The sequence below is a fragment of the Oncorhynchus mykiss genome, chromosome 21 (genome assembly GCF_013265735.2).
Source record: "Oncorhynchus mykiss isolate Arlee chromosome 21, USDA_OmykA_1.1, whole genome shotgun sequence".
Lineage (NCBI taxonomy): Eukaryota > Metazoa > Chordata > Actinopteri > Salmoniformes > Salmonidae > Oncorhynchus > Oncorhynchus mykiss.
Window position 1 is genome coordinate 20,630,536 of NC_048585.1, and position 27,906 is coordinate 20,658,441.

Below are 27,906 nucleotides of genomic sequence, written 5' to 3' on the forward strand. Positions count from 1 at the left end.
GACAGACAAGCAGACAGGAAGACAGATAGATTAGACAGACAGATAGACAGACAAGCAGACAGACAGGAAGGAAGATAGACAAGCAGACATGCAGACAGATCGACAGATAGACAGATAGATAGCAGAATATATGTATGGAGGGTGGGGTATGTTGCTCCTGTTCATCAGACCAGAGACTGGGGTATGGACTGTGGTTCCTGTCATGGCTGTCAGGTACTAAAGCCACTCTTGTGGGACGATGATAAAGCACTTTTCATGTTTGTTCACATGCACAGTAAACCTGCAGTCCTCAGGCCAGCGGTAGGATTAACAACACGACTGACTGCAGGGTAAGTGACAGTATGGATGTAGATTCTAACCTGATGCCCACCTGTTTTTGCAGATGCCAAGAAGCCGAAGCGGGATGGGAAGAAGAGGGAGCGCACTACGATGGACTAGAGGTGCATCATGGGAATCAGGAAATGGAAGTTGATGCTTATACTGCCCTATCTCAGCATGGTTCCTATTTGTTTGTCCTGTAGGTTTATAGGGGCCTGTAGCAGCTACACAACAAAGAGTTGGATAGTAGTGATAAAATGTATTTCTTTCCTAATTTCTCATAGGAAAATATTGTAGGCGATTTCATACTTTGCGTGAATAATACAAATTAAGCATTTCTTACTAAAATGCTTACCTTAACATTTTTCAGGGTCATTTTTGGAAAGTCTAAATAAAATTGGATTTTTGTTCATATTACATAACATCCTTTTTGTTTGAGGTGACAAAACGATTCTCACTCAAATAAAAAATAATTTCTTGCATGTCTTAATTTAAAGCAGCTTAAAGTTAAAACCTCATGCCTTTACTGGGGTTTTAAAGGTTATTTTGCTGGTGCCCTCAACAGCAAAATTGCTAACAACTTTTCTAACAGTTTTTGAGGGCATACATTAATAAGACACATAAGTACTCATTGATGTAAAGGAAATTACTTTTCTAATGTTATCTACAGTGAAAGATGTAAACTTTTGTCAGATGACTGTATAAATTAGCTAATGTTCTGTACAGCTGTTGGTGTGTAAGAGCTTGTGTCCAGTATTAGTTCTGGTTCTCCTGCTATTATACCTCACTTTGTAGTTCCCCCGCTCTCCAGTTGAACTCTGAGTAAAACTGTTATTGTAGTTTACAACTGGAGTTGACCTGTCCTAATTATCGATTACATTAAAAAATAAAGTTTGAAATGATGTCCAAATATGTGTGATGTTTACTCACCCTGATTGAAGTAATTTCATGTTCAGATGAAGTTATGGAGGATTAATATGAAAGCTAAATAGAAACCTAATGCGTGCAATTTCCAATTCCGACCTACCAAGTGATACATTTCTCCACACCACTATCATTTCAATAATCTGGACACAAAATGCCACGAAACATTTTTCATACATTTTATTTGAATTGATTTAAAAAATGAAAACGCCTCCATAAATCCACTGAATATGGTTAATATTTTACAGCTTCATAAGTGAGTGAGTGGCCAGTGATATTAACACTCAGCTTCATTGTCCGGAACTATTAAACAATCAACTAATGGCGCAAAGGAAATCATTAACATTATTACTGTACATTAGGGGTGAGGGAGTATCATATTAGGACAAGGGAGGGTGAGAAGGGAAGGGAACATTCAGATAGCTATTAAACATGTGTAGACTAATGTACATTTCAACTGTACCTCATCCAAATGACATATAATGTATACTATAGAGATATATACAATTAAAATAATAGGTTTTAAACAGACAATATATCGACCGTATTAGGAGCCATGAGGCAGTGGATGAGAGCACAATGATTCGATTTACATACTGACGCAACTGAAAACTTAACACCCTGTACACTCGTAAGAAAAAAAAGGTGCTATCTGGAACCTTAAAGGGTTCTTCGGCTGTCCCCATAGGAGAACCCTTTTAACAACTATTTTTGGTTCCAAGTAGAACCCTTTTGGTTCCAAGATAGAGCCCTTTTGGGTTTCATGTAGGACCCTTTCCACAGAGGGTTCTACTTGGAACCAAAAAGGGTTCTCCCTGGAACCAAAAATGGTTCTCCTATGGGGACAGCTGAAGAACCCTTTTGGAAGAGTGTACATTGCTGTATATACATTTCCCACAATATAAGTTTTCATCATTTGTATTCCATTTGTCCATTTGAAGAGATATTTCAGTGAAGTCACACCTACAATGGTTCAAAATGGTTCATTCCCTCGAGACAAGACTTTGAATATGTTTCAATAACAATTCCCCCAGATATCTGGAAGAGGTCCAGATGTTTCCAATACTACACTGCATGTTGTAGCAGCTGGTCTCACAGTTTCTCCCTACGGTCAGTCTGTGTCCCTTTTCACTCATCACTCATTTACAAGTTGAGACAAAATGGATGCCGAACACACATCCCTTGGCTGATCATCAGCACTTCATTGTTTGTCAGTAATGGGGTTCTCTCTCTACAGATTCAGCAGGTTACCACTTGATTCTCCTCTTCGACTGATCGTCAGTCTCACAGAGCCCAAACATGGGACAGAGAAAAAAAAAGTTAAGTGGGACAGTTGAGTGTACTTTAGTTCAGTTTTAAATGTCACACGGCAGTGGTCCGTTCTCTCAGAATTGCATTTGTTTTCTCATTCACTAAACAATGTTTCTTTCTTTCCCACCATAATATTGTCACTCCAATAAACACATGTTCAGTCTGGATGCAGTACTCATCTAACACATACTGATACACTGTTCAATTCTAGATTTTGTACAACAATATAATAGATATAGCTTTATAAAACGTGATACAAAATGTACAGTATGAGGATCACATTGTGTTTACATGTGTTTAGGCAAAAATAAATGTTTGTCTTGTAAATCTTTATCTTTCAGAGTGTGTCTTTGGAAGCCACTTGCTTTTGAGACACTTTTCAAACAGGGAATGTGAGGTGAGGACAGAAGCAACAATTGTTTGTTGAATCCTTTAGTGTTTCTTACCCCCCTGAACGCAATGCATGGCTTGTGTTTCTATGGGGTTGTGTTTATTTACAGATGCCACTTGGTGCTTTGACATGCTAAGGGTCTCTTATAGAGCAAAGCAAAGCACACACACATTCATTTGTAGACAGAGACAGAGACAGAGACAGAGACAGAGACAGACAGACAGACAGACAGACAGACAGACAGACAGACAGACAGACAGACAGACAGACCCATAGGGGGCATAGAGACAGGTGCCCCCCTCAGATTTGTCCTGTTTAATTCATTAATATATATGTGTGTGTGTGTGTGTGTGTGTGGTTGTCGTTGTTTTCTCTGTAATACTACTAGCCACCTAGAAATTCTATAAAGTTGGTTTTAGCCCAGGTAGGTTCCCAATCTCCCGACCGCATAAATAGCTACCATGAAGCCACTTCAGGCAATCAAGTTCGAGTAGCTAGCTTGTCTAACTATCTTAGCTGGCATGCCTGCTGGCAAGGTTGGCAGACTTTAGAAAAGCAAGCGTTTACTAAATGTACTGAATAAGACTCACATTCCTTTCAATCTTTTACCCAGATTTTTAGCAGAGATGAAGAGAAGCATATTTAGTTTGTTTAAAAAAAGAACCACCAGTCAGGAGGACACAGACAGCTCAAGAGGTATGCGTAGATATGCAGAACAATAGACACATTTTGACATATAATGAAGCATAATTATTATGTCTCTAGACTGCAGAAAAAAAGCTATTTCAGGTGTTTGAAAAATGTCAAATTAGCCCCTCTCAGGACCACCCCCAGCCGTCTTCACATACATTTTTGGGGTGCATGACATCCCTGCACACACACACACACACACACACACACACACACACACACACGTTAATGTACCCTCCAGGGATGAATTAGATATGTTTTCCCCCTTTTACAAAACCTATGCCTTCTACGACCACAACAAAGGAGAAAATAAACATTTTAGACTTTAGATGATCTTGTGTTTTTCTACATCTATGACTGTCACCTTAAATTGCACCATCATCTCACAAAGATTTCATCAACTGAAAATATAAAACATCCATTTAAATATCAATGAGCAATTATAAGAATGGGTAATAAGTAATAAGGCACTTCAAATTGCTCAGTATACAATGTGGCGATATATTTGTCTGTTCAGATACACTTCATATACCACATCACCTTGGAAACACGGCTAGAAGTGGCAGAAGTAGCCCAACTATCTCAACTAGAAACAGAGACTCAGGATGCTCCCATCTCAATGGGTACTAACCCTCTGCTCAAGAACAGACCAAACAACACAGTAACAATCTAAATAAATACTCTTTCACACACTTGTCAAGTACACTATCAAAACATCACAATTCTAACTAACTACTAAACCAAAAAATCTGCCAACATTTAATCAATCACAATCAAACATTTAGGGAAAAATACATCTCCCTAAAAAGGTTTAGCCCTTTGAAACAAGCCGTGTGAAGAGGAGCCCAGCTAGCTCAGACGGCACATGATGATCTGTTGACGCCATGGAGACAATGTTTATGTGATGAAAGGGAAATATACAGTACCAGTGGAATGAGGCTCTTTGTTCGTTGACAAGTGAATCCACTCAATGAGAAATACACCCCCCCACATGGACAGAGAGCTATGTCCTGTTGTTACAGTATGGTAATAAAAAGTCTAGCCAAAATCCATCTGAGAGTTACTGTACTCCATCACCTTGTTTCCATCATTCTCTAGACTATACAGTAACGTGTGATTCCTGAAGAACGGGTTATTTATTTTGTGGAAACCTTTGGCTGACCCCCTTTGGCTGAAATGGCTGACAGTATCCAAACATGGTACCTAAGATGTGAGAGCCTGTTGTGGAGCTTGTGGACAACAGGCCGCCTCTCTGCAACTGTGACTACAAATGCGGGCTTATCAGACCGTACAAAGTGGACAGTGCAGGATTTATTTTGTCCTGTTAGTCAAACAATATGCTGTTGACAGGTGAGGAGTGCTAAAGGGGTGTGAGCTTTCCACTTTGTCTGAAAGCAGCTGAAAGAGCATTCCGCTGAGACTCAGTGAGTGACAGCCATCTTGTCTGGGGGCGGTGAACCCTGTCCCTCCATTGGTGATAAATGGCTGTCACTTTCCATCAAACACCTGGATAACTGTTCTCAAAAAAGACCCAGACCACCAGTTGTGTTGGAGAGCACTTACTTTCCTGCTGGTATCACTCAAACAACAGCTTAAACTGAGCTGAATCAGACGTTCCGTTCTGGGAAGCTAGGAGGCTCTTAGCAACACCAACCACTGAGACATGTGACAGATGACACCCAGACATGGGTCCACTTATCAACATGACGGATGGCTGGATTGTAAACTTGGATGGGTGCCTCGCGCACACTGCTGGGCTCGGGCAGTTGAACAGATTGACTGAATTATACGTGCCAGGCTTCCAGAGGACAACCTGCATTTAAATAAGGAAGATTGCAAGGATTCAGAGGATCTTCATCCTCTTCCTTTGCCATCACTATTTCCATTAAAAGCAGAATTTATTAATAATTACTCATGACCTAAATTTTGAGTTATTTTGACGCCTCTAGTGAATTTGCAGTAGGTTGCGTTGTCTTTTATCTTTATAATATTGGGGGCGATGTTAGTCATAAAAATGTCATTAAGGGGGAGGAGACATTGGGGGACAATGTCAAAGAGAGAGAGAGCGAGAGAGAGAGAGCGAGCGAGAGAACGAGAGAGCGAGAGAGAGAAAGAGAGCGAGAGAGAGCGAGAGAGAACGAGAGAGAGAGAGCGAGCGAGCGAGCGAGAGAACGAGAGAGAACGAAAGAGTGAGAGAGAGCGAGAGAGCGAGAGTTAGAGATAGAGAGGGATAGATAGTAAATATGATGTTCCTTATGTTTCACAGGCCTTTAAACAATGCCTGATATAGGGGACGTCAGTCACACATAACGGGATCAGGAGCAAGTGGGACACTAAGTGGGACGGGAGGGGATGGGCTGTGTAAACCGAGCACGTAATAGCCAATCTTTAATCTCCAGTAGGTGTTCCACATCATTTTATAATCTGATCAGGCTCATGGTGAGTTTCCATTAAAGGCCTGTCCCATATCTCTCTTTAAGGAGACTGCCTTAAGGGGTTGCCCAATGCTGGTGTCATTTTCTGTTAATCCCCCTAGCAACCAACGTGGCGACCATCCCATGGCTGCTTTATATTCATTACTTAAATTGGAATACATTAGCATGTCAGAGATAAATGGACTGTGTTGAAGATCAGCATACGGTGTGGACGAAATGAATGGACACAAACAGTATGACACAAAAACATGGGAATTCTAGTATTGTATTATTTCTAACGTCATTAGACTGTGATCTCATTAAAACAGACATACACAAACAGTACAGACTTCATCTATACTCTATATTCATGTGATGAAGCACACACACACACACACACACACACACACACACACATACACACACACACACAGTCTTGTACAGCTAACACACAATTCAGTCCAATCCAAAATCTTATTTTCCCTAACCCCTAAACTTAAAACTAGCCCTAACCCATACTCTTATCCTAACCTTAACCATAACCATAACCCAAAAACCTAGCCTTAACTCTAACCCTAGCTCCTAACCCTAACATGCTGACCACACCGCTCACATCGCGTGCGCTCGTTGCAAAATAAATTTAAACATACATGTTATTCAATTATTGCACGCCCCACTGCTCGCACGCGCCAACGAGCGTCTGCTTTTCCAAGCACTAAAATATAAGTTTTATTTGTGACGCTGAACATGGTGCAAGTCCTGCCTCTCCCATCTCCTCATTGGTTTATAGTAGCAGATACCCATGTGCCATCTCCTCATTGGTTATACCCACGTGGGTGATTGAAAGATGAACTGAGTTCGGTTGGTCGTCGATGTAACTATAAACTACATAAGTCCAAAGAAGACAAAGCCTGGAAGGAGGAGCGATGACTAGAAACGATTCGGTTGACCGTTTTATGTGTGGATTCATTGTCGGAGTAGAGGACCTTGTGCACTTCAGGTAAAATAACAACTCAACGTTTATATCCCAGGACAAATTAGCTAGCAACAGCAAGCTAGCTAAATAGGACAAATTAGCTAGCAACAGCAAGCTAGCTAGCTAAATTGCCATAAATGTTTAATGCTTTTTGACTTGTCCCCAAATGAATATAATTGGTTCAGAGTTTGTTTTGATATTTTAACCTGCGTGTCTTGATCACGTTTGGGGGCACAACATCAATTTTGGCACGATGGCGCACACGTGCGGCCAGTTTGGGTATGGTGTAACCCTTGCTACTAACCCTAACCCTTAACATCATTCTAACCCTAATTCTAACCTTAACCCTAAACCCCCTAGAAATAGCATTTGACCTCGTGGGAACTAACAAAATGTCCCCAGTTGTTCAAGTTTACTAATAGTTAAACACGTCCACACACACGCACACACGCACACACACGCGCACACACACACGCGCACACACACACGCGCACACACACACGCGCACACACACACACACACACACACGCACACACACACACGCACACACACACACATGTAGATGAATTAGTACATCTAACATCGAGTAGCCCTTATAATTCACAAGGCCATGGCCTGTGATTATTGGTATTTAATCCCATTCCGGAGTAACAACAGAAACATGGACTGAAATAACCTCTAAAATCTCCACGATATGACACTCTTTCAATCACTCTACAGCCTTGGTAACCCCTACTCAACGAATACAAACCACCTCTGATGACAGCAAGAGAAAAATACAACCCTTTTCAATCTTTCTCTTCATTATCAGTCAGGACTGACATACAACAGGCTCTTGTCACAGGCGGTAACATCTGCAACACAGCGGGATTAAATTATGTTGAAAATCCAATCTCAGAGGAATATCCAACTCACCCCTGGAAAAGCACAAGATCCCTTCCTGTATAATTGAATAGGCTTTGGCTCCAAGCCCCTGCCAACTGCCACCCTCAATGTGTTTACAAGCTCCAAGCATCAACACACTTGTAGAAAACTGGCTCCAAAAGGGTTCTGAAGCTGTCCCCATAGGAGAACCCTTTTTGGTTTCAGATAGAACCCTTTTTGTTTATTTGGGTTCCATGTAGAACTCTCTGTGGAAAGGGTTCTACATGGAACGCAAAAGAGTTCTACTGGATCCAAAAGGGTTCTACCTGGAACCAAAAGGTGGTTCTTCAAAGGGTTCTCCTACGGTGACAGCCAATTAACCCTTTTTGGTTCTAGTTAGCACCTTTTTTTCCCTAAGAGTTTAGACTATCTGACTAAAAAAATATCTTAATATACAATCAAATAAACGTCAAACTCTTCATGTAATGAATTGTTAGAGATCAAATCGCCGATCATCTAAAAGTATGTGGAAAACGAATAGCAAGCTAAATAACGTAATTGAACAATGCCTTTTTTGATGCATTTTTACATGATCTATTTATTTGTTTACTTATGACCATTTTTCAAAATAAGTTTCCTAACCTCAGTCCTGCGTTGTGGTGAGAGGTGACCCTGGCCAGGTCTGGTCTCTGTCCTGCTATGCCCTTCAGGGGCCACTTATGGTCCATCCCTGGAGATAGGAAGGCTCCCAGCCATATTACTCAGTCGTATATGAACATGTCAGAGAGGAAGTTTAGACAAGCTGCTCTGCTTTGTGTGCCGCCAACACAGAGTGCCACCGGCATACAGATAACAGTTTGTAGTATGTTCTGTATGTCCTTGTGCTGTCTTTACTGGCGGACATCTCCACTGAAACTGTGTGATGGATCATTCTGTCACGCTCAGACTGATGCACACACACACACACACACACACACACACACACACACACACTTAGATTTTGCGTATACATTGATATATACAGGTTTTCTTTTCTGAATTTCAAACGGGAAGTACGTGAATTCAGTCAGCCCTATTTTCCCTTAGAATTCGTCTTGTGCAGTGCAGAGCTCTCTATCCAACTGTCCTTTTCAAGTTCGGTCTATTTGTTCTCCTGGCTGTGTGCTTCTTTGTAAGTCTTATGTCTCAACAGTTGCATCACAAATCTCATTCATCAGAGCCAAACCCAACATGGCTGCAGGATACATGTTCTCTTATGAGCCGTAGAGTAAAAACAAAGGAAAGGGAGCACATCATAAACCTCTCTCTCTCTCTCACACACACACACACACACACACACACACACACACACACACACACGCTCACATCCACACTCGCACACTCACATCCATATTCATCTAGCTGACCTAATGTTTTTGTATTGGCAGAGGAGGAGATGTTTGAATGTCTTTTTGAAAGTGACATTGCAGAGGGCATAGCAGGCGGGGTTGATGGTGCTGTTGATGTAGCACAGCCAGTAGCCGATAGTCCAGACTGTGCTGGGGATGCAGCTGGAGCAGAAGGTGTTGATGAGCACCATGACATTGTAAGGGGTCCAGGTGGCCACAAAGGCCACCAGGATGGCCATGATGGTACGGGTCACCTTCTTCTCCCGAGACGGTGGCGCTTTCTTCTTCTTGGGCGGCTGCTTGGTCATCTTCACGATTTTCCGCGCCACGTGGTTCTGCTTCTCCGTGGCGGGGACGATCTCCACCGTGGCGTTGGAGGGCGTGTAGCAGTCCCCCTTGGGAGACTTGGTCTTAATCTTGATGCAGGTGAGTTTGGAGCCGCCTGCCTTGGCCCGGTGGCGGGTTGGCTGCTGAACGAGCTCGGTGTTGCAGTTTGCTCTGGATGGCACCGCTTCTTCTTCTTTGTGGTTGGACGCCGCTGCACTGCCAGATGTAGAGTCGTTGGAGCTCTCTTTCTCCTCTCCGTGGGCACAGTTGTCCCTACCCCTGTCCACACCCTCCATCTCCCCCTCTCCACCCGTGGTGGACGGGCCCTTGCCGTTCTGCAGTTTACCGTCGTGCTGGTTGGCCACGTCATCTATGGCTTCGGTCCTGCACTGCCCTGTGTCCTCTGCTGTCACGTTGTTGTTGATGGGCTTGGCAGAATTACTGCACCTTGCCTGCTCGTGGGACAGGGCCTCTGGGTTGGGCCCTGACGGCTTCCTGGTCTCCTTCTTTACCCGGCTTTTACTGGCTATAGAAATCTGTATGTAGAGAATGACCATGATGATAACGGGCAGGTAGAAGGCTGCGATGGCTGTGCCGAAGGTGACTGCTGCATTAGAGAAGAACTGAATGTAACACTCCCTCTCAGGCACTGTTCGCCCGCCCACGATGAACTGCCAGAAAAGGATGGCCGGGGCCCACAGAATGAAGGACAGGACCCAGGCAGCAGCAATCATCATCCCTGCCATCTTGGTGGTCCTTTTGACAGGGTAGCTGAGGGGCTTTGTGACACAGAAGTATCTGTCAAAACTGATGATGAGTAGGTTCATGACAGATGCGTTACTCACTACATAGTCCAAGGCTAGCCACAGATCACACACCACAGGCCCTAAGGGCCAGTAGCCAATCACTATGTATACTGTATACAAGTTCATGGAACACAGCCCGATGATTAGGTCAGCACATGCAAGGCTGAATAAAAAGTAGTTGTTGACAGTCTGTAGGTTCCTATTGACCTTAATGGAAAGCATGACCAGGATATTTCCAATAACGGTGACCAGGCTGAGGGACCCAGCCACCAATACGATGAACACCACCTCCACAGTCTTGTATGGGCTTTCGGGTTCAGTGACAGGCCCTGCGTCAGTGCCTTCTGAGGCATTCCAGTAGGTGAAGTTGGTGAAATTGAACATCTCCATTGCATCTGGTCTTGGGGATGTTATTTTATTCAGTTGGAGTTCAGGCGTTGAATCGCCTTTGCACCTAAGGAGGGAAACAGGAAAACAATGGATTAGATAATTAAGTAGCCTACATGCATCCATCAAAATTCCATTTTAGAGAAACTACTGAAAACTAGGGCTACTTCCACACATAACATCATTAACATGTATCTTTATTTAATAATAATGAATGTGTGCGACAAGGTGATTAGCGGAGATGAAAACAAAGTTGTTTACAAACAACGACGAGGACTAATGAGATTGTCGAGTTAAAACAAGACATTCGACAACTTGCTGGTGGTATACTGCTGTTGAAAACAGGCCTGGTAAACAAAAACTATTGTAGCCTACATGGGAGGAGATACTTTCAACAGGACAACGAGACAACCAGAAGTTGGAGAGGAAGCCACATACTGTCAACAGTTACAAGAGAGACCCTTTTTGTCTCAACAAAAGAAAACACCGCAAATGAGATGTATTTCCTCCGATTGTTTACAAAAAAGCAATTGAATTGACAGACCAATACATTTGTCTCTTGTGTTGTGTTAGGTTATCTTACATGCAACAACATCTATTACCGGTAGGCGGTGATTCAGTGTAGGCCTAACAGGGTCATGCAGACCTAGCAGGAGCTCCCCACATCTACAGTAGCAATGCACTCTCTCACTATGCTGTTCCTTCCACCATTTCACTTGATGTTTTCACCCTGTACCCGATAAGCTATGTGCGTTTCAGGCAGGTAAGAGCTGGTAGTATTATATCCAGATGTGTCTCAGGCAGGTAAGAGCTGGTAGTATTATATCCAGCTGTGTTTCAGGCAGGTAAGAGCTGGTAGTATTATATCCAGATGTGTTTCAGGCAGGTAAGAACTGGTAGTATTATATCCAGATGTGTTTCAGGCAGGTAAGAGCTGGTAGTATTATATCCAGATGTGTTTCAGGCAGGTAAGAACTGGTAGTATTATATCCAGATGTGTTTCAGGCAGGTAAGAGCTGGTAGTATTATATCCAGCTGTGTTTCAGGCAGGTAAGAGCTGGTAGTATTATATCCAGATGTGTTTCAGGCAGGTAAGAACTGGTAGTATTATATCCAGATGTGTTTCAGGCAGGTAAGAGCTGGTAGTATTATATCCAGATGTGTTTCAGGCAGGTAAGAGCTGGTAGTATTATATCCAGATGTGTTTCAGGCAGGTAAGAACTGGTAGTATTATATCCAGCTGTGTTTCAGGCAGGTAAGAGCTGGTAGTATTATATCCAGCTGTGTTTCAGGCAGGTAAGAACTGGTAGTATTATATCCAGCTGTTTGGGGGACGGGCTCTGCAGCTCAAAGAAAAGACAAATTGATCCATGTGTTTTCAGGCCCCTAGTATTTTACCTTGTTTCGTGGCCTGTAGTCTATACTGTTAGCCTGCCTCAGACGAAGCTACCAGTCTCACGGTAAAGTGTTTGGAGGGAACATGCTCTCTGCACGTTTGCTACATCTCTGACAGTTTAATAATGGTTCCGCCGATGGCAGGGTGATCTCATTTGGTGTACAGCATCTGACTGAGTTACTCAGATTGTCTCTGAGTAATTTTTCACTTTGAGTAGTTGTTTTGTGATACTGGATGGTTCAGGGACCTGTTTGACTGTCACAATGCACAATTGGTTGATGTAAATGGGACTTAATGAGGAGGTATTGGCTGACAGGTCATTAACTGACACTGAACAGCTCCTTCTATCTTAGGTCCTTCTTTTAGGCTTATGCCCCTTTAACAGTTGAACACAGCCTCTGAATAACTAGCTATACAGTAATTTACTTATCTGCTCTGACAGAAATCCCTAATCATTGCATTAGGCACAGAGCTAAGCTGGACTAATCCCCATCAAATGTTTAAGTCCACCAATTTGTATGTTAAAACATCCAACAATACAAACAGGACACACTTGTGGCTCACTAGAGAGAAGTGGATTAGAGAAAGGAAGTGGATGATTCAGTGAGGAGAGACTGAGGATGGGGGAGTCAGTATGTCCCTCGGCACATCTTTGTCCACCTCCAGCTAACATAAGCCTTCGTCCTACACCTGAAATCTCTGCCATAAAAGCCAAAGCTTTGACCTTCCGGAACCAAACAGAGACAGTCCCAAATCCCTTCTCTGTATTACCATGGCACATAAATGTGGCTTAAGGGCCTCTAGAGAAAGTCTTCTTCTAAATGTCTCCTCACCTTGTCATGGTGACATCACCCTGCTGAAGACATTGCATTCACACTCTACGGAGCCCAGCCAGTCAGTATTTGACATTTCCCTTGAGAGGATGGGACACAGACGCCTGATGCCCGATCCGGGGCTGCAGTCTGGTTACTCATTTGACTAAATGGGTAACACCTTATTTGTAGATGCTCTACGGACTATCAGTAACATTTCAACTAACTATCTACTAACCCTAACCCTAGTCCTAACACTAACCATAACCCTTATCCTGACCCTAAACTTAAGCCTTACATTAGCCCTTATTTTAAACCTAACCCTAACCCTAGCAAGCAGTTGCTTGTCAACAGATAATTTGTTGATAGTATGGTCATTTGTAAAGTATCCGGACTATCCAAATTAAATGTGACCTAGATGGTGTTCAACAAGTGAGTTGGGGTGGGCATTCTATGTTGTGTATTCTAGGTTTTGTATTTCTGTGTTTGCCCTGGTATGGTTCCAAATCATAGGCAGCTGTCGATCGTTGTCTCTGATTGAGAACCATACTTAGGCAGCCTGTTTTCCCACTATGGGTTGTGGGTAGTTGTTTTCTGTGTCTTACCATACAGAACTGTTTTGGTTTTCATTTATTTCTCTTGTTCTTTTGTATTCAGGTTTCGGTTATATTTCATTAAAATATGGACACTTACCACGCTGCGCATTGGTCCGATCTTTCCTACTCCTCCTCAGAATGTTCATAGCATGTAATGACTACATCAAGCTTGTGACTACATACTTGTTGGATGCCTTTGCAGTTTGATTTGGTTGTGTTTCAGATTATTTTGTGCCCAATAGAAATGAATGGTAAATAATGTATTGTGTCATTTATTATTAGTGTAAATAAGAATATAATATGTTTCTAAACACTTCTACATTGATGTGGATGCTACCAAGATTACGGATAATCCTGTGAATAATGATGAGTGAGAAAGTTAGTGGGTTAGAGATCATATCCCCAAGACTTGTGTCTTGCCCAACTCACGCCTCCCCCTTGAGCTTAATGAGCTGGCCTAGGTTATCCCTGCTTCAAGCCTATTACCAACGGGCATTGACCTTCCAGCCCAGTCCCGATCCTAGCAACCCACTGATACCAGCGGCGTAGAGCTCGGCAGCCGACAGCTGGAGTGGAAGAAACCTTTTTATTAAAAACCACTCAGTGGGGTGTCCAGCTCAGGGGTAGGGCGACCCGTAGTTCATCAGGCTCTCCCAGGACTATAAGGCCAGGAAAACTATGAGACCAGGGAAACTATAAGACCAGAGAAACTATACGACCAGGGGGAACTATAAAACCAGGGAAACTACAGGACCAGGGAAACTATATGACCAGGGGAACTATACGATCAGGGGAACTATACGATCAGGGGAACTATACGATCAGGGAAACTATAAGACCAGGGAAACTATAAGACCAGGGAAACTATAAGACCAGGGAAACTATAAGTCCAGGGAAACTATAAGACCAGGGGAACTATAAGACCAGGGGAACTCTATGACCAGGGAAACTGTAAGACCAGGGGAACTATAAGACCGGGGAAACTATAAGACCGGGGAAACTATACGACCAGGGAAACTATACGACCAGGGGAACTATAAGACCAGGGGAACTATATGACCAGGGGAACTATATGACCAAGGGAACTATAAAACCAGGGAAACTATAAGACCAGGGAAACTATAAGACCAGGGAAACTATATGACCAGGGGAACTATATGACCAGGGGAACTATACGATCAGGGGAACTGACCAGGGAAACTATAAGACCAGGGAAACTATAAGACCAGGGAAACTATAAGACCTGGGGAACGATATGACCAGGGGAACTATAAGACCAGGGAAACAATAAGACCAGGGAAACAATAAGACCAGGGAAACAATAAGACCAGGGGAACTATAAGACCAGAGGAACTGTAAGACCAGGGGAACTGTAAGACCAGGTGAACTATAAGACCAGGGGAACTCTATGACCAGGGAAACTATAAGACCGGGGAAACTAAACGATCAGGGGAACTGACCAGGGAAACTATACGACCAGGGAAACTATACAACCAGGGGAACTATAAGACCAGGGGAACTATAAGACCAGAGGAACTGTAAGACCAGGGGAACTATAAGACCAGGGGAACTCTATGACCAGGGAAACTGTAAGACCAGGGGAACTATAAGACCGGGGAAACTATAAGACCGGGGAAACTAAACGATCAGGGGAACTGACCAGGGAAACTATACGACCAGGGAAACTATACAACCAGGGGAACTATAAGACCAGGGGAACTATAAGACCAGGGGAACTATAAGACCAGGGGAACTATATGACCAGGGGAACTATATGACCAGGGGAACTATATGACCAGGGGAACTATAAGACCAGGGAAACTATAAGACCAGAGGAACTGTAAGACCAAGGGAACTATAAAACCAGGGAAACTATACGACCAGGGGAACTATAAGACCAGAGGAACTATAAGACCAGGGAAACTATACGACCAGGGGAACTATAAGACCAGAAGAACTATAAGACCAGGGGAACTATAAGACCAGGGAAACTAGAGTGATGGTATACTTTCTACGCTTGGCAACTGTTATTATTAAATAAATATTTAGTTTTACACCTTCGGGTGTGCGTCACATACCCTTTACCTGTGGACCTGGAGTTACTCACCGTAATGGGACCTAGTGTCCCACGACATTGAATGGTATAGTCACCGTGTCATGCCTTAGTCCCACGAGAATAAAATGGTATAGTCACCGTGTCATGCCTTAGCCTAACATCCTAAGACATTGCTATACACCCCATGCATGGACCCACATGGTAACAAAGAGAGGAAGCCCTCTGTTTTATTTTGGTCACTCTAGCAAGTGGAAATCCACTCCCTGTTTTTATTTAAGCAAAGCCCTTTACAATCAGTCTACTTGTCCTATGGATACCCTAGCCAATCCTAGGGTATCCAACCCGATCCTGCCCCTCCCCAAACCCCCAGTCCCCGTTGTTATTATCTTCTTCCAGAATGACTTCAAAAAAGGGGGTTAGTGGAAGTTCACGTTTCACTGCACATCCCCTCCGTTCTGGTAATTCCCCGGGCTCCACTTTTGGGTGAAGGTGAAGGTGCTGACGATGGAAGTAAACCTGCTGATGCTGCAATCCCTGGTTGACCGCGAGCAGAGATGCTCGGCCCTCTCCTTCCTGTTTTTCAGATTTTCACGATGAATTCCCGCCTTTATGGCCTCCTGCTCTCTCCGACCCAGAATTAGCTGTAGCTCAGCAGGAGTGAGAGTTACATCCCGAGTCACGACACATGCTCACCTCTCACCATTACCAATAACAGGGGAGGTTAGTATGTCTTGGGGGTATGATCTTTGACCGTGTGTAACTTTCTCACTCATCAGTATTCACAATTAATTTCTCCATTGTTTTCAGCAATACAATGTAGCTCATTATTTTAATTATTTATTTTATACAGTCTTTATTGCTCATCTTTATCAAAATGTGTCAATCATTTCTGAACTCACTCTATATCCCCCAGTGATTGGTGCCGAGACACAAAACGTGACAGGGAGATAATGGTGCCATTACAGCCTGTGAGGTGAATAATGGTATCTCCCCTGCAGTCGTTGACTTACAGGTGTAGGCTTCCAGCTGTACAGCAGCCCCGCTGTGCGTGTGTACAGTTCAAACCGCCTGAGGCGAGGCCTGGAGGCTCAAGCATGGCCATCAATCATTGAGGTTGCCTCTCATCAGTCAACAGTCATCACTGAGATCCAGTGCACCTGGGTGATCTACACCATAGACTGCATTCATACACAAAAGCACACATCTCAGGCTCCTAAAGATTTTATGTTTATTTTCGATTGCCCTGTCATGTACACTGTTTCCTCCTTGGCTAAAACCTATTTTTTTTTATGTTAGATTATCTTATGAATATATCTATATTTGTATTGCCTTCCTGTGATTTGTGGTGTAGTCCCATCTCCCATGTCATTGATTTCCACTGTCCCCATTTCCCCATGTTCAGTAAGTTTAAAAAATAAACGCCAAGGAGAGTAAGTTGCTGCTGTGGATGTGTGAATAAATAAGTTGAGTATTGTTCCACATTTGGACTTAGCTGGTCCTGGAGCTGGATCACTAGAGCTGAAAATTGCCTGTGCTTTTTGGGAGGCAGTGTCACGACTTCCACCGAGGTCGGCTCCTCTCCTTGTTCGGGCAGTGTTCGGCGGTCGGCTCCTCTCCTTGTTCGGGCAGGGTTCGGCGGTCGGCTCCTCTCCTTGTTCGGGCAGCGTTCGGCGGTCGGCTCCTCTCCTTCTTCGGGCAGTGTTCGGCGGTCGGCTCCTCTCCTTGTTTGGGCAGTGTTCGGCGGTCGGCTCCTCTCCTTGTTCGGGCAGTGTTCGGCGGTCGGCTCCTCTCCTTGTTCGAGCAGTGTTCGGAGGTCGGCTCCTCTCCTTGTTCGGGCAGTGTTCGGCGGTCGGCTCCTCTCCTTGTTCGGGCAGTGTTCGGCGGTCGGCTCCTCTCCTTGTTCGGGCAGGGTTCGGCGGTCGGCTCCTCTCCTTGTTCGGGCAGCGTTCGGCGGTCGGCTCCTCTCCTTGTTCGGGCAGTGTTCGGCGGTCGGCTCCTCTCCTTGTTCGGGCAGCGTTCGGCGGTCGGCTCCTCTCCTTGTTCGGGCAGGGTTCGGCGGTCGGCTCCTCTCCTTGTTCGGGCAGCGTTCGGCGGTCGGCTCCTCTCCTTGTTCGGGCAGTGTTCGGCGGTCGGCTCCTCTCCTTGTTCGGGCAGCGTTCGGCGGTCGGCTCCTCTCCTTGTTCGGGCAGCGTTCGGCTCCTCTCCTTGTTCGGGCAGCGTTCGGCGGTCGACGTCACCGGCCTTCTAGCCATCGCTGCTCCATTTTTCATTGTTCCATTTGTTTTGTCTTGTTCCCCGCACACCTGGTTATCATTTCCTAATTACATTGTGTATATATATATTCCTCTGTTCCCCCCCATGTCCTTGTGTGGAGTTATTTGTTTTGTTACATGTTCAGTGTGTTGCGCCAGGCTGGTTATTTCCTCCCTGGGTATTCTTGTGTAACCCATAGGAGGTTGGATTATTACGTTTGTTTTTGTGACTGTATTTAGCGCAGTTCTCTTTTGCATGTTGGCTGGAGGTTTGACGCTGTTGTGTCCGTTGTGCTTCTGCCCAATAAAGAGTGCGCCTGCTCACAACTCTCTGCTCTCCTGCACCTGACTTCAAACACCAGTAGCGCATACGCTGACAGGCAGGGAGGGCCAACTTCTCCCTTTTTCTGCATTTATGTGGGTATCCATTTTCTCTGTACTGTCTAACCCCAGACAAGTCAGATCACCAATATGCAAAACGTAAAGAAAAGTTTTCCCGAAATCTAATAAATCAAACTGATAGTTTTGACCAAAATGTTTTTTTTAGGTACACTTTCCAGGTCATATTTGTTAGATTCACAAGCGATGTTCTGACTTCACCTATGTCCTGGGAGACACACAAGCATAATTTAATCTTGATTCTGTATAAAACATGCAAGGGAATGTGATTACAGGGGACCGGGTTATTTAGCTGCACTTAAAGTGATGCATTATGCTGACTCCCCAGGGTACAGATTCTCATTCCCATCTCCGAGCACTGATTCAAGATAAAGCCCAGGGCAGTTACCCTCTGTTTCAGATGATTAGATGCGTTTTTATTGCCTGCTCTCCATGGGAATACACAGGGTTAAGGCCTTTGTTTACTGAGCTGTTTGTGGCGAGGCATGCCTGGAATACACAGGCCTTCCTCGCTGCACCACAGCAGAACATTGTTTTCGGGATAGTAAAACGTTTTCACGTGTACACTTGAACGACTAAAATCAGACATACAGTATGTAGAGAAACAGATAATGAGAAGTAACAATCTCCTAAATTAAAGTCGGGGAGAACCCCATTAATTTTGTTATAATGTTTGAGTCACTCAGATAGTATAATAACATGACAGAAGCCGTGACAAATTGTATAGAATTGCTGGAAATAAGCTTTAAAACAAGTCTCTGCAGCCAAGAGGACGGCCTCAAAAATGTTGGGTCAGAGACATCACCATTGGTCACACCCACTACCACGCCCCCCCCCCAAGATCAATAACGTTCAACACTCCTCTCAGTGGTATTACATGGGTCTGTTCCAGGAAGAACATATCAGGTTAGTTACTAATGCTGCTGAGCTTAAGGGCAGGCTGATTCCAGTGGTTAGTAGTGGGGAAATAAATGCTTATATTGAATGTCTGCAGTTCTATCTAAAGAGGTTGTCTTAGGATCAAAGTTGTCTTTTAGTGGAATGTCAGAATCAGACTGTCACGTCTGTCGGACGAAGGAGAAAAAGGTGCAGCGTGGTATGTGTACATTCTAATTTATTAAAAGAATGAACACTGAACAAACCGTGACGCTAATATGAATAGTGCAGACAGGCAACTAAACATAGAACAAGAACCCACAAACACAAAAGGGAAAATGGCCACCTAAATATAATCCCCAATCAGAGACAACGATAAACAGCTGCCTCTGATTGGGAACCATATCAGGCCACCATAGACATATAAATACCTAGACCTACAAAACCCCTAGACCTACAAAAACCCTAGACAATACAAAACTAGCATACCCACCCCCGTCACACCCTGACCCAACCTCGTCACACCCTGACCCAACCCAACCAAGAAAACAGAGATATTAAAGGTCAGAGTGTGACACAGACTACATGTTGCTCAAGTCACCAATGTGTACACACACACCTGAAAATGTTATTATGTGAAAATCAGTCAGAACGGCATTTAGACTGTACTAGGCGTTGTGTCCATGCCCTATTGTCTGTACAAACCCATTTGAATGAAAGTGTTTTGGAATTGTTTACAGATGAAATGTTGATCTTTCATCTCAGCTGAGCTCCTGTGGATTTTCAACTGCCACTGTGAGGTTGACAACCCGGTTAGGTAAATATTGGCTCGTTTCATCATAAGTGTGTGTTAAGTGCATGCAAAATGGGAAACAGTATTGAATACACCCACACATCAATAAACAGCCAGTATGTTATATTTGTGATTCCTATAGGCTATTGGAGCATTGTGGTGTTAGTCATTGGAAGTTTAATGGTTGTGATCTTGTCGAGTTGGTGGATGCCATCTTAGAAAATGTCATCAAAAAAATTAAAAAGGCAATTTCCACGATCTACTCTCATAAGGCTATATGGTGGTGAATGCGTTCATGAAGACTGTAATCTTCAGTCACTGGATTATGCATACTGTAAGTAGTTTATTCAATATGGTTTGCGTTCATTTCCTTGGAGCATCAAACCCAGTGGGATCATAATGTGAGCCACAGGACCTTTCCCTTGATAGCAGCCTGGAGAAACCTATACATTTGAACCCAGAGCGTGATCCACTTCTCATGGGATGTTTTGACCTTTATATACCTCCCATGGAAAGATGTCTCTCTGATCTTGCAAACAGCTTGGGAGGCAGACAAGCAGTCATCAGATCAAATCAAAGGGGATTTTTCACATGCGCCGAATACAACATGTGTAGTGAAATGCATACTTACAAGCTCTTAACCAACAATGTAGTTCAAGGAATAGAGTTAAGAAAAGATTTCAAAGTAACACAAGAAAATTACATAACAATAACAAGGCTATATACAAGGGGTACCGGTACCGAGTCAATGTGAGGGGGTACAGGTTATTCGAGGTAATTTGTAATGTGACTATGCACAGATAATATACAGCGAGTAGCAGCAATGTAAAAACAAAGGGTCAATGTATATAGTCCGGGTGGCCATTTAATGAATTATTCAGCAGCCTTATGGCTTTGGGGTAGAAGGAGCCTTTTGGTCCTAGACTTGGCACTCCGGTACCACTTGTCGTGCGGTAGCAGAGAGAACATTCTATGACTTGGGTGACTGGAGTCTTTGACAATTTTTGATAACTTCCTCTGACACCGCCTAGTGTATAGGTCCTTCATGTCAGGAAGCTTGGCCCCAGTGATGTACTGGGCAATACGCACTACCCTCTCTAGTGTCTTTTTGAGGATCTGGGGACCCATGCCAAATCTTTTCAGTCTCCTGAGGGGGAAAGGTATTGTCGTACCCTCTTTACAACTGTCGTGGTGTGTTGGACCATGATAGTTCATTGTTGATGTGGATACCAATGAACTTGAAACTCTCGACCAGCTCCACTTCAGCCCCGTCGATGTTAATGGGGGCCTGTCCGGCCCTCCTTTTCATATAATCCACAATCTGCTCCTTTGTCTTGCTCACATTGAGGGAGAGGTTGTTGTCCTGGCACCACAGTGCCAGGTCTCTGACCTCCTCCCTATAAGCTGTCTCATCGTTGTCGGTGATCAGGCCTACCACTGTTGTGTCATCAGCAAACTTAATGATGGTGTTGGAGTTGTGCTTGGTCACACAGTCATAGGTGAACAGAGAGTACAGGAGGGGACTAAGCACGCACCCTTGAGGGGCCTCACTGTTGAGTATCAGCGTGGCAGATGTGTTGTTGCCTACCCTTACCACCTGGGGGCAGCCTGTCAGGAAATCCAGGATCCAGTTGCAGAGGGAGGTGTTTAGTCCCAGGGTCCTTAGCTCGGTGATGAGCTTTGTGGGCACTAAGGTGTTGAACGCTGAGCTGTAGTCAATGAACAGCATTCTCACTTAGTTGTTCCTTTTGTCCAGGTGGGAAAGGGCAGTGTGGAGTGTGATTGAGATTGCGTCATCTGTGGATCTGTTGGGGCAGTATGTGAATTGGAGTGGGTTTCCGGCATGGTCTTGATGTGAGCCATGACCAGCCTTTCAAATCACTTCATGGCTACCGACGTGAGTGCTACAGGGCAGTATTCATTTACGCAGGTTACCTTCGCTTTCTTGGGCACAGGGACTATGGTGGTCTGTTTGAAACATGTAGGAATTACAGACTCGGTCAGGGAGAGGTTGGAAATGTCAGTGAAGACACTTGCCAGTTGGTCCGTGTATGCTTTGAATACATGTCCTGGTATTCCGTCTGGCCCTGCGGCTTTGTGAATGTTGACCTGTTTTAAGGTCTTGCTCACATCGGCCACGGTGAGCGTGATCACACAGTCACCCGGAACAGCTGGTGTTCTCATGCATGCTTCAGTGTGGCTTGCCTATAAGTGAGCATAAAAGGCATTTAGCTTATCTGGTAGGCTCGCGTCACTGGGCAGCTCTTGGCTGTTTCCCTTTGTAGTCTGTAATATTTGTCAAGCCCTGCCACACCCGACGAGCGTCAGAGCTGGTATAGTAGGATTCAATCTTAGTCCTGTATTGATGCTTTGGCTTTTTGACGTTTCATCTGAGGGCATAGTGGATTAGTGCCCCTCTTCTTGAAAGCGGTAGCTGTAGTCTTTAGCTCGATGCGGATATTGTCTGTAATCCATGGCTTCTGGTTGGGAAATATACGTACAGTCACTGTGGGGATGGCGTCTTCGATGCACTTATTGATGAAGCTGGTGACTGTGATGGTATACTCTTCAATGTCACTGGATGAATTCTGGAACATTTTCCAGTCTGTGCTATCAAAACAGTCCTGTAGCGTAGCATCCTCGTGATCTGACCACTTCCGTATTGAGCGAGTCACTGGTACTTCTTGCTTTAGTTTTTGCTTGTAAGCCATAATCAGGAGGATAAAATTATGGCCAGATTTTCCAAATGGAGGGTGAGCTTTGTATGTGTCTCTGTGTGTGCAGTAAAGGTGGTCTAGAGTTTTTTCCCCCTCTGGTTGCACATGTGTGTCACACCCTGACCATAGTTTTCTTTGTATGTTTCTATGTTTTGGTTGGTCAGGGTGTGATCTGAGTGGGCATTCTATGTTACATGTCTAGTTTGTCTAGTTCTATGTTCGGCCTGATATGGTTCTCAATCAGAGGCAGGTGTTCGTCATTGTCTCTGATTGGGAACCATATTTAGGTAGCCTGGGTTTCACTGTGGGTTTGTGGGTGATTGTTCCTGTCTATGTGTTTTCACCAGATAGGGCTGTTTAGGTTTTCGTTACGTTCATCACGTTCTTTATTTTGTAGTGTTTGTACTGATTCGTGTTTTACGTTTGTTCATTAAAACATGGATCGCAATCTACACGCTGCATTTTGGTCCGATCCTTGTTCTACCTCTTCATCAGAGGAGGAGATAGAAGAAAACCGTTACAGAATCACCCACCACAAAAGGACCAAGCAGCGTGTCAACAGGCAGGAGCAGCGCGAGGAGATGCGCAATAAGGATTTCTGGACATGGGAGGAAATCCTCGACGGGAGAGGACCCTGGGCTAAACCAGGGGAGTGTAGCCGCCCAAAGGTGCAGCGGGAGAAGAAACAACAGGAGCAGCCCAAAGAGGAGTACAGTATGGAGTATACGACTTGGGAGGAGATCGACAGGTGGGCGGCCGACCCAGGGAGAGTGCCGGAGCCCGCCTGGGATTCGATGGAGCAGTGCGCGGAAGGTTATCAGAGAATGGAGTTGGCGAAGCAGGCACGGCGGCGTGGAAGGAGGCCCGAGAGGCAGCCCCAAAAATTTCTTGGGGGGGGGCTAACAGGGAGTATGGCTACGCCAGGTAGGAGACCTGCGCAAACTCCCTGTGCTTACCGGGGGGCTAGAGAGACCGGACAGGCACCGTGTTATGCAGTGGTGCGCACGGTGTCTCCAGTGCGGGTGCATAGCCCGGTGCGGTATATTCCAGCTCCGCGTGTCGGCCGGGCTAGATTGAGCGTCGAGCCTAATGCCATGAAGCCGGCTCTACGCAGCTGGTCCCCAGTGCGTCTCCTTGGGCCGGCTTACATGGCACCAGCCTTGCGCTCGGTGTCTCCGGTTCGCCTGCATAGCCCAGTGCGGGCTATTCCACCTCGCCGCACTGTCAGGGCGACCGTGAGCATTCAACCAGGTAAGGTTGGGCAGGCTCGGTGCTCAAGAGCTCCAGTGCGCCTGCACGGTCCGGTTTTTCCAGTACCACCTCCACACCCCAGCCCTCCGGTAGCAGCTCCCCGCACCAGGCTTCCTGTGCGTGTCCTCGGCCCAGTACCACCAGTGCCAGCACCACGCATCAGGCCTACAGTGCGCCTCGCCTGTCCAGCGCTGTCGGAGCCCTCCTCCTCTCCAGCGCTGTCGGAGTCTCCCGCCTGTTTAGCGCTGTTAGAGCCTTCCTTCTCTACAGCGCTGCCGGAGTCTCCCGCCTGTTCAGAACTGCCAGTTTGCAAGGAGCTGCCAGTTTGCAAGGAGCTGCCAGTTTGCAAGGAGCTGCCAGTTTGCAAGGAGCTGCCAGTTTGCAAGGAGCTGCCAGTTTGCAAGGAGCTGCCAGTTAGCATAGAGCTGCCAGTTAGCATAGAGCTGCCAGTCTGCAAGGAGCTGCCAGTCTGCAAGGAGCTGCCAGTCTGCAAGGAGCTGCCAGTCTGCAAGGAGCTGCCAGTCTGCATAGAGCTGCCAGTCTGCAAGGAGCTGCCAGTCTGCAAGGAGCCGCCAGAGCTGCCTGTCTGCAGGATGCCGCCAAAGCTGCCAGTCTGCAAGGAGCCGCCAGAGCTGCCAGTCTGCAAGGAGCCGCCAGAGCTGCCAGTTAGCATGGAGCAGCCAGGGCCGCCAGTCAGCATGGAGCAGCCAGGGCCGCCAGTCAGCATGGAGCAGCCAGGGCCACCAGTCAGCATGGAGCAGCCACGGCCGCCAGTCAGCATGGAGCAGCCAGGGCCGCCAGTCAGCATGGAGCAGCCAGTCAGCATGGAGCAGCCAGTCAGCATGGAGCAGCCAGAGCTGCCAGTCAGCATGGAGCAGCCAGTCAGCATGGAGCAGCCAGAGCTGCCAGTCAGCATGGAGCAGCCAGTCAGCATGGAGCAGCCAGAGCTGCCAGTCAGCATGGAGCAGCCAGAGCTGTCAGTCAGCATGGAGCAGCCAGTCAGCATGGAGCAGCCAGATCTGCCAGTCGACCAGACTCTTCCAGATCTGCCAGTCGACCAGACTCTTCCAGATCTGCCAGTCGACCAGACTCTTCCAGATCTGCCAGTCGACCAGACTCTTCCAGATCTGCCAGTCGACCAGACTCTTCCAGATCTGCCAGTCGACCAGACTCTTCCAGACCTGCCAGTCGACCAGACTCTTCCAGATCTGCCAGTCGACCAGACTCTTCCAGATCTGCCAGTCGACCAGACTCTTCCAGATCTGCCAGTCGACCAGACTCTTCCAGATCTGCCAGTCGACCAGACTCTTCCAGATCTGCCAGTCGACCAGACTCTTCCAGATTCTCCAGTCAGCCAGGATCTGCTAGATCCAACTACCTGCCTGGGCTTCCTCTCAGTGCTGAGCTTCCTCTCAGTGCTGAGCTTCCTCTCAGTGCTGAGCTACCCATCAGTCCCGAGCTACCTCTGTCCCGAGCTGTCCCTCTGTCCCGAGCGGTCATTAAGGAGGGTAACCTATCTAGGGACGCTAAGGAGGTGGACAAAAACGATTATGGAGTGGGGTCCACGTCCAGCGCCAGAGCCGCCACCGCGGACAGATGCCCACCCAGACCCTCCCCTATAGGTTCAGGTTTTGCGGCCGGAGTCCGCACCTTGGGGGGGGGGGTACTGTCACACCCTGACCATAGTTTTCTTTGTATGTTTCTATGTTTTGGTTGGTCAGGGTGTGATCTGAGTGGGCATTCTATGTTACATGTCTAGTTTGTCTAGTTCTATGTTCGGCCTGATATGGTTCTCAATCAGAGGCAGGTGTTCGTCATTGTCTCTGATTGGGAACCATATTTAGGTAGCCTGGGTTTCACTGTGGGTTTGTGGGTGATTGTTCCTGTCTATGTGTTTTCACCAGATAGGGCTGTTTAGGTTTTCGTTACGTTCATCACGTTCTTTATTTTGTAGTGTTTGTACTGATTCGTGTTTTACGTTTGTTCATTAAAACATGGATCGCAATCTACACGCTGCATTTTGGTCCGATCCTTGTTCTACCTCTTCATCAGAGGAGGAGATAGAAGAAAACCGTTACAATGTGACATGCTGGTAGAAATGAGGTAAAACATATTTAAGTTTGTCTGCATTAAAGTCCCCGACCACTAGGAGCACTGCTTCTGGATGAGCATTTTCTAGTTTGCTTATGGCCTTATGGCCTTATACAGCTCGTTGAGTGTGGTCTTAGTACCATCATCGGTTTGTGGTGGTAAATAGACGGCTACGAATAATATAGATGAGAACTCTCTTCGTAGATAGTGTGGTCTACAGCTTATCATGAGGTATTCTATCTCAGACGAGCAATACCTCGAGACTTCTTAAAAAATAAACATTGCGTACCAGCAGTTATCGACAAATACACACACACCCCCGCCCCTTGTCTTACCAGACATAGCTGCTCTGTCCTTCCGATGCACAGAGAAGACAGCCAGCTCTATATTATCTGTGGCGTCGTTCAGCCACGTCTCGGTGAAACATAAGATATTACAGTTTTTAATGTCCCATTGGTAGGACAGTCGTAGATCATCAAGTTTGTTTTCCAATGATTGCACATTGGCTGGAGGAAAATGGGGAGGAGGGTGAGGTGCCTTGTAGGAATTTGCTGATGAGTAGGTAAACCACCACTTCCATCTGTATTATTGGCCAACGTGCAATCACAAATACTTACAATGTACCCCGCCCTCCTCCCCTTTTCCTCCATCTTTTCTTCAGCTGATGACTGAGATTTGGGCCTTGTCTTGACAAAGCAGTATATAATTTGCTTCGGAATCTTAAAATAAAAACATCTTCATCCAGTTTGAGGTGAGTAATCGCTGTTCTGATGTTCAGAAGCTCTTTTCGGTCATAAGAGACAGCAACATTACCAGCAACATTATGTACAAAATGAGTTACAAACAATACAAAACAATAAGGATTAGGAGCCCGTAAAACGGCAGCCATCCCCTCTGGCGCCATGTTTCCTCAGCATGGAAATGTCTGAGCAGGTGTGACAAAGCATACAGTTCACAGGCGCCGCTGAAGTGGCAGAGTGGACACAAAGCGCGAGGGGTTAATGGAGAGTTGACAAGCAGTAAATGACATTCAAGCCGATGAAAAAAACACTCTGGGGTGTGCAAACACTGCCTGCTGTCCTCTCCAGAGATCACTGACGGGCCATGTGGCACTGTACGTGTGTAGAAGATGGAAGTGTGTTTGTCTGTGTGTCTGTGTGTGTATGTGTGTGTGTGTGTGCGCGCATGTGTGTGTGTGTCTGTGAGTGTGTCTGTGAGTGTGTGTGCGCATGTGTGTCTGTGTTGTGCATGAAGAGCAGAGTAACCTTGATCCTCCCAGATAGTATGTGACACCTCCTCATCAGCTTGGGTCGGTCCCCACTGTGAGGGTGAACCGAATCATAAAAACACCTCTGCTCTCCCTCCATTGCTTTAGATCACGTCAAACTCATTCCACAGAGGGCCGAGTGTCTGTGGGTTTTCGCTCCTCCCTTGTACTTGATTTATGAATTAAGGTCACCTATTAGTAAGGAACTAACCTCACCTGGTTGTCTTCATTGAAAGGAAAGAATAAAAACCAGCAGACACTAGGCTCTCCATGGGTTGAGGTTGACACCTCTGCTTTAGATGAACCCCCTCTACTCCTTAGAAGATGAAGAGCCCACAACCTGACCTTTACATGCCACTTCCTAGAAATTACATTCATCCTGGATGTACCACAAATTATACTTCCCCAAATACAAGGTCTGTCAATTTAAAGTGTCCCCTATTCCTCTCCCCTGTCTGCACAGCTCTCTGAGAATGCACATATATGTGCTTATTCATATGCTGGCTAGTTTTCTACAGCAGTCTCCAATGCAATCTGTGAAAAATGACTGTCATGTACGACCTCTAGCGTCCTGTCAGACCACACCACCAATAGGGCTGTTCTG

At 45.6% G+C, this 27,906-nt stretch overlaps 2 protein-coding genes across 5 annotated transcripts in view; one reads left to right on the forward strand and one right to left on the reverse strand.

Annotated features, from left to right (window-relative positions):
- The window catches only part of LOC110499976 (pleiotrophin-A), a 44,534-nt gene extending 43,306 nt beyond the window's left edge, over positions 1–1,228 (forward strand). For both annotated transcript variants that reach the window (XM_021577060.2, XM_036957225.1), the window contains one exon: positions 383–1,228. In XM_021577060.2, the coding sequence (XP_021432735.1) occupies positions 383–438 (56 nt within the window). In that variant the 3' untranslated portion in view covers positions 439–1,228. The remainder of the gene's footprint in view (positions 1–382) is intronic.
- Positions 1,229–7,481: 6,253 nt separating this feature from the next.
- Positions 7,482–27,906, reverse strand: part of LOC110499977 (muscarinic acetylcholine receptor M2) — an 86,872-nt gene continuing 66,447 nt past the window's right edge. For all 3 annotated transcript variants that reach the window (XM_021577062.2, XM_021577063.2, XM_036957226.1), the window contains one exon: positions 7,482–10,863. In XM_021577062.2, the coding sequence (XP_021432737.2) occupies positions 9,282–10,799 (1,518 nt within the window). In that variant the 5' untranslated portion in view covers positions 10,800–10,863 and the 3' untranslated portion in view covers positions 7,482–9,281. The remainder of the gene's footprint in view (positions 10,864–27,906) is intronic.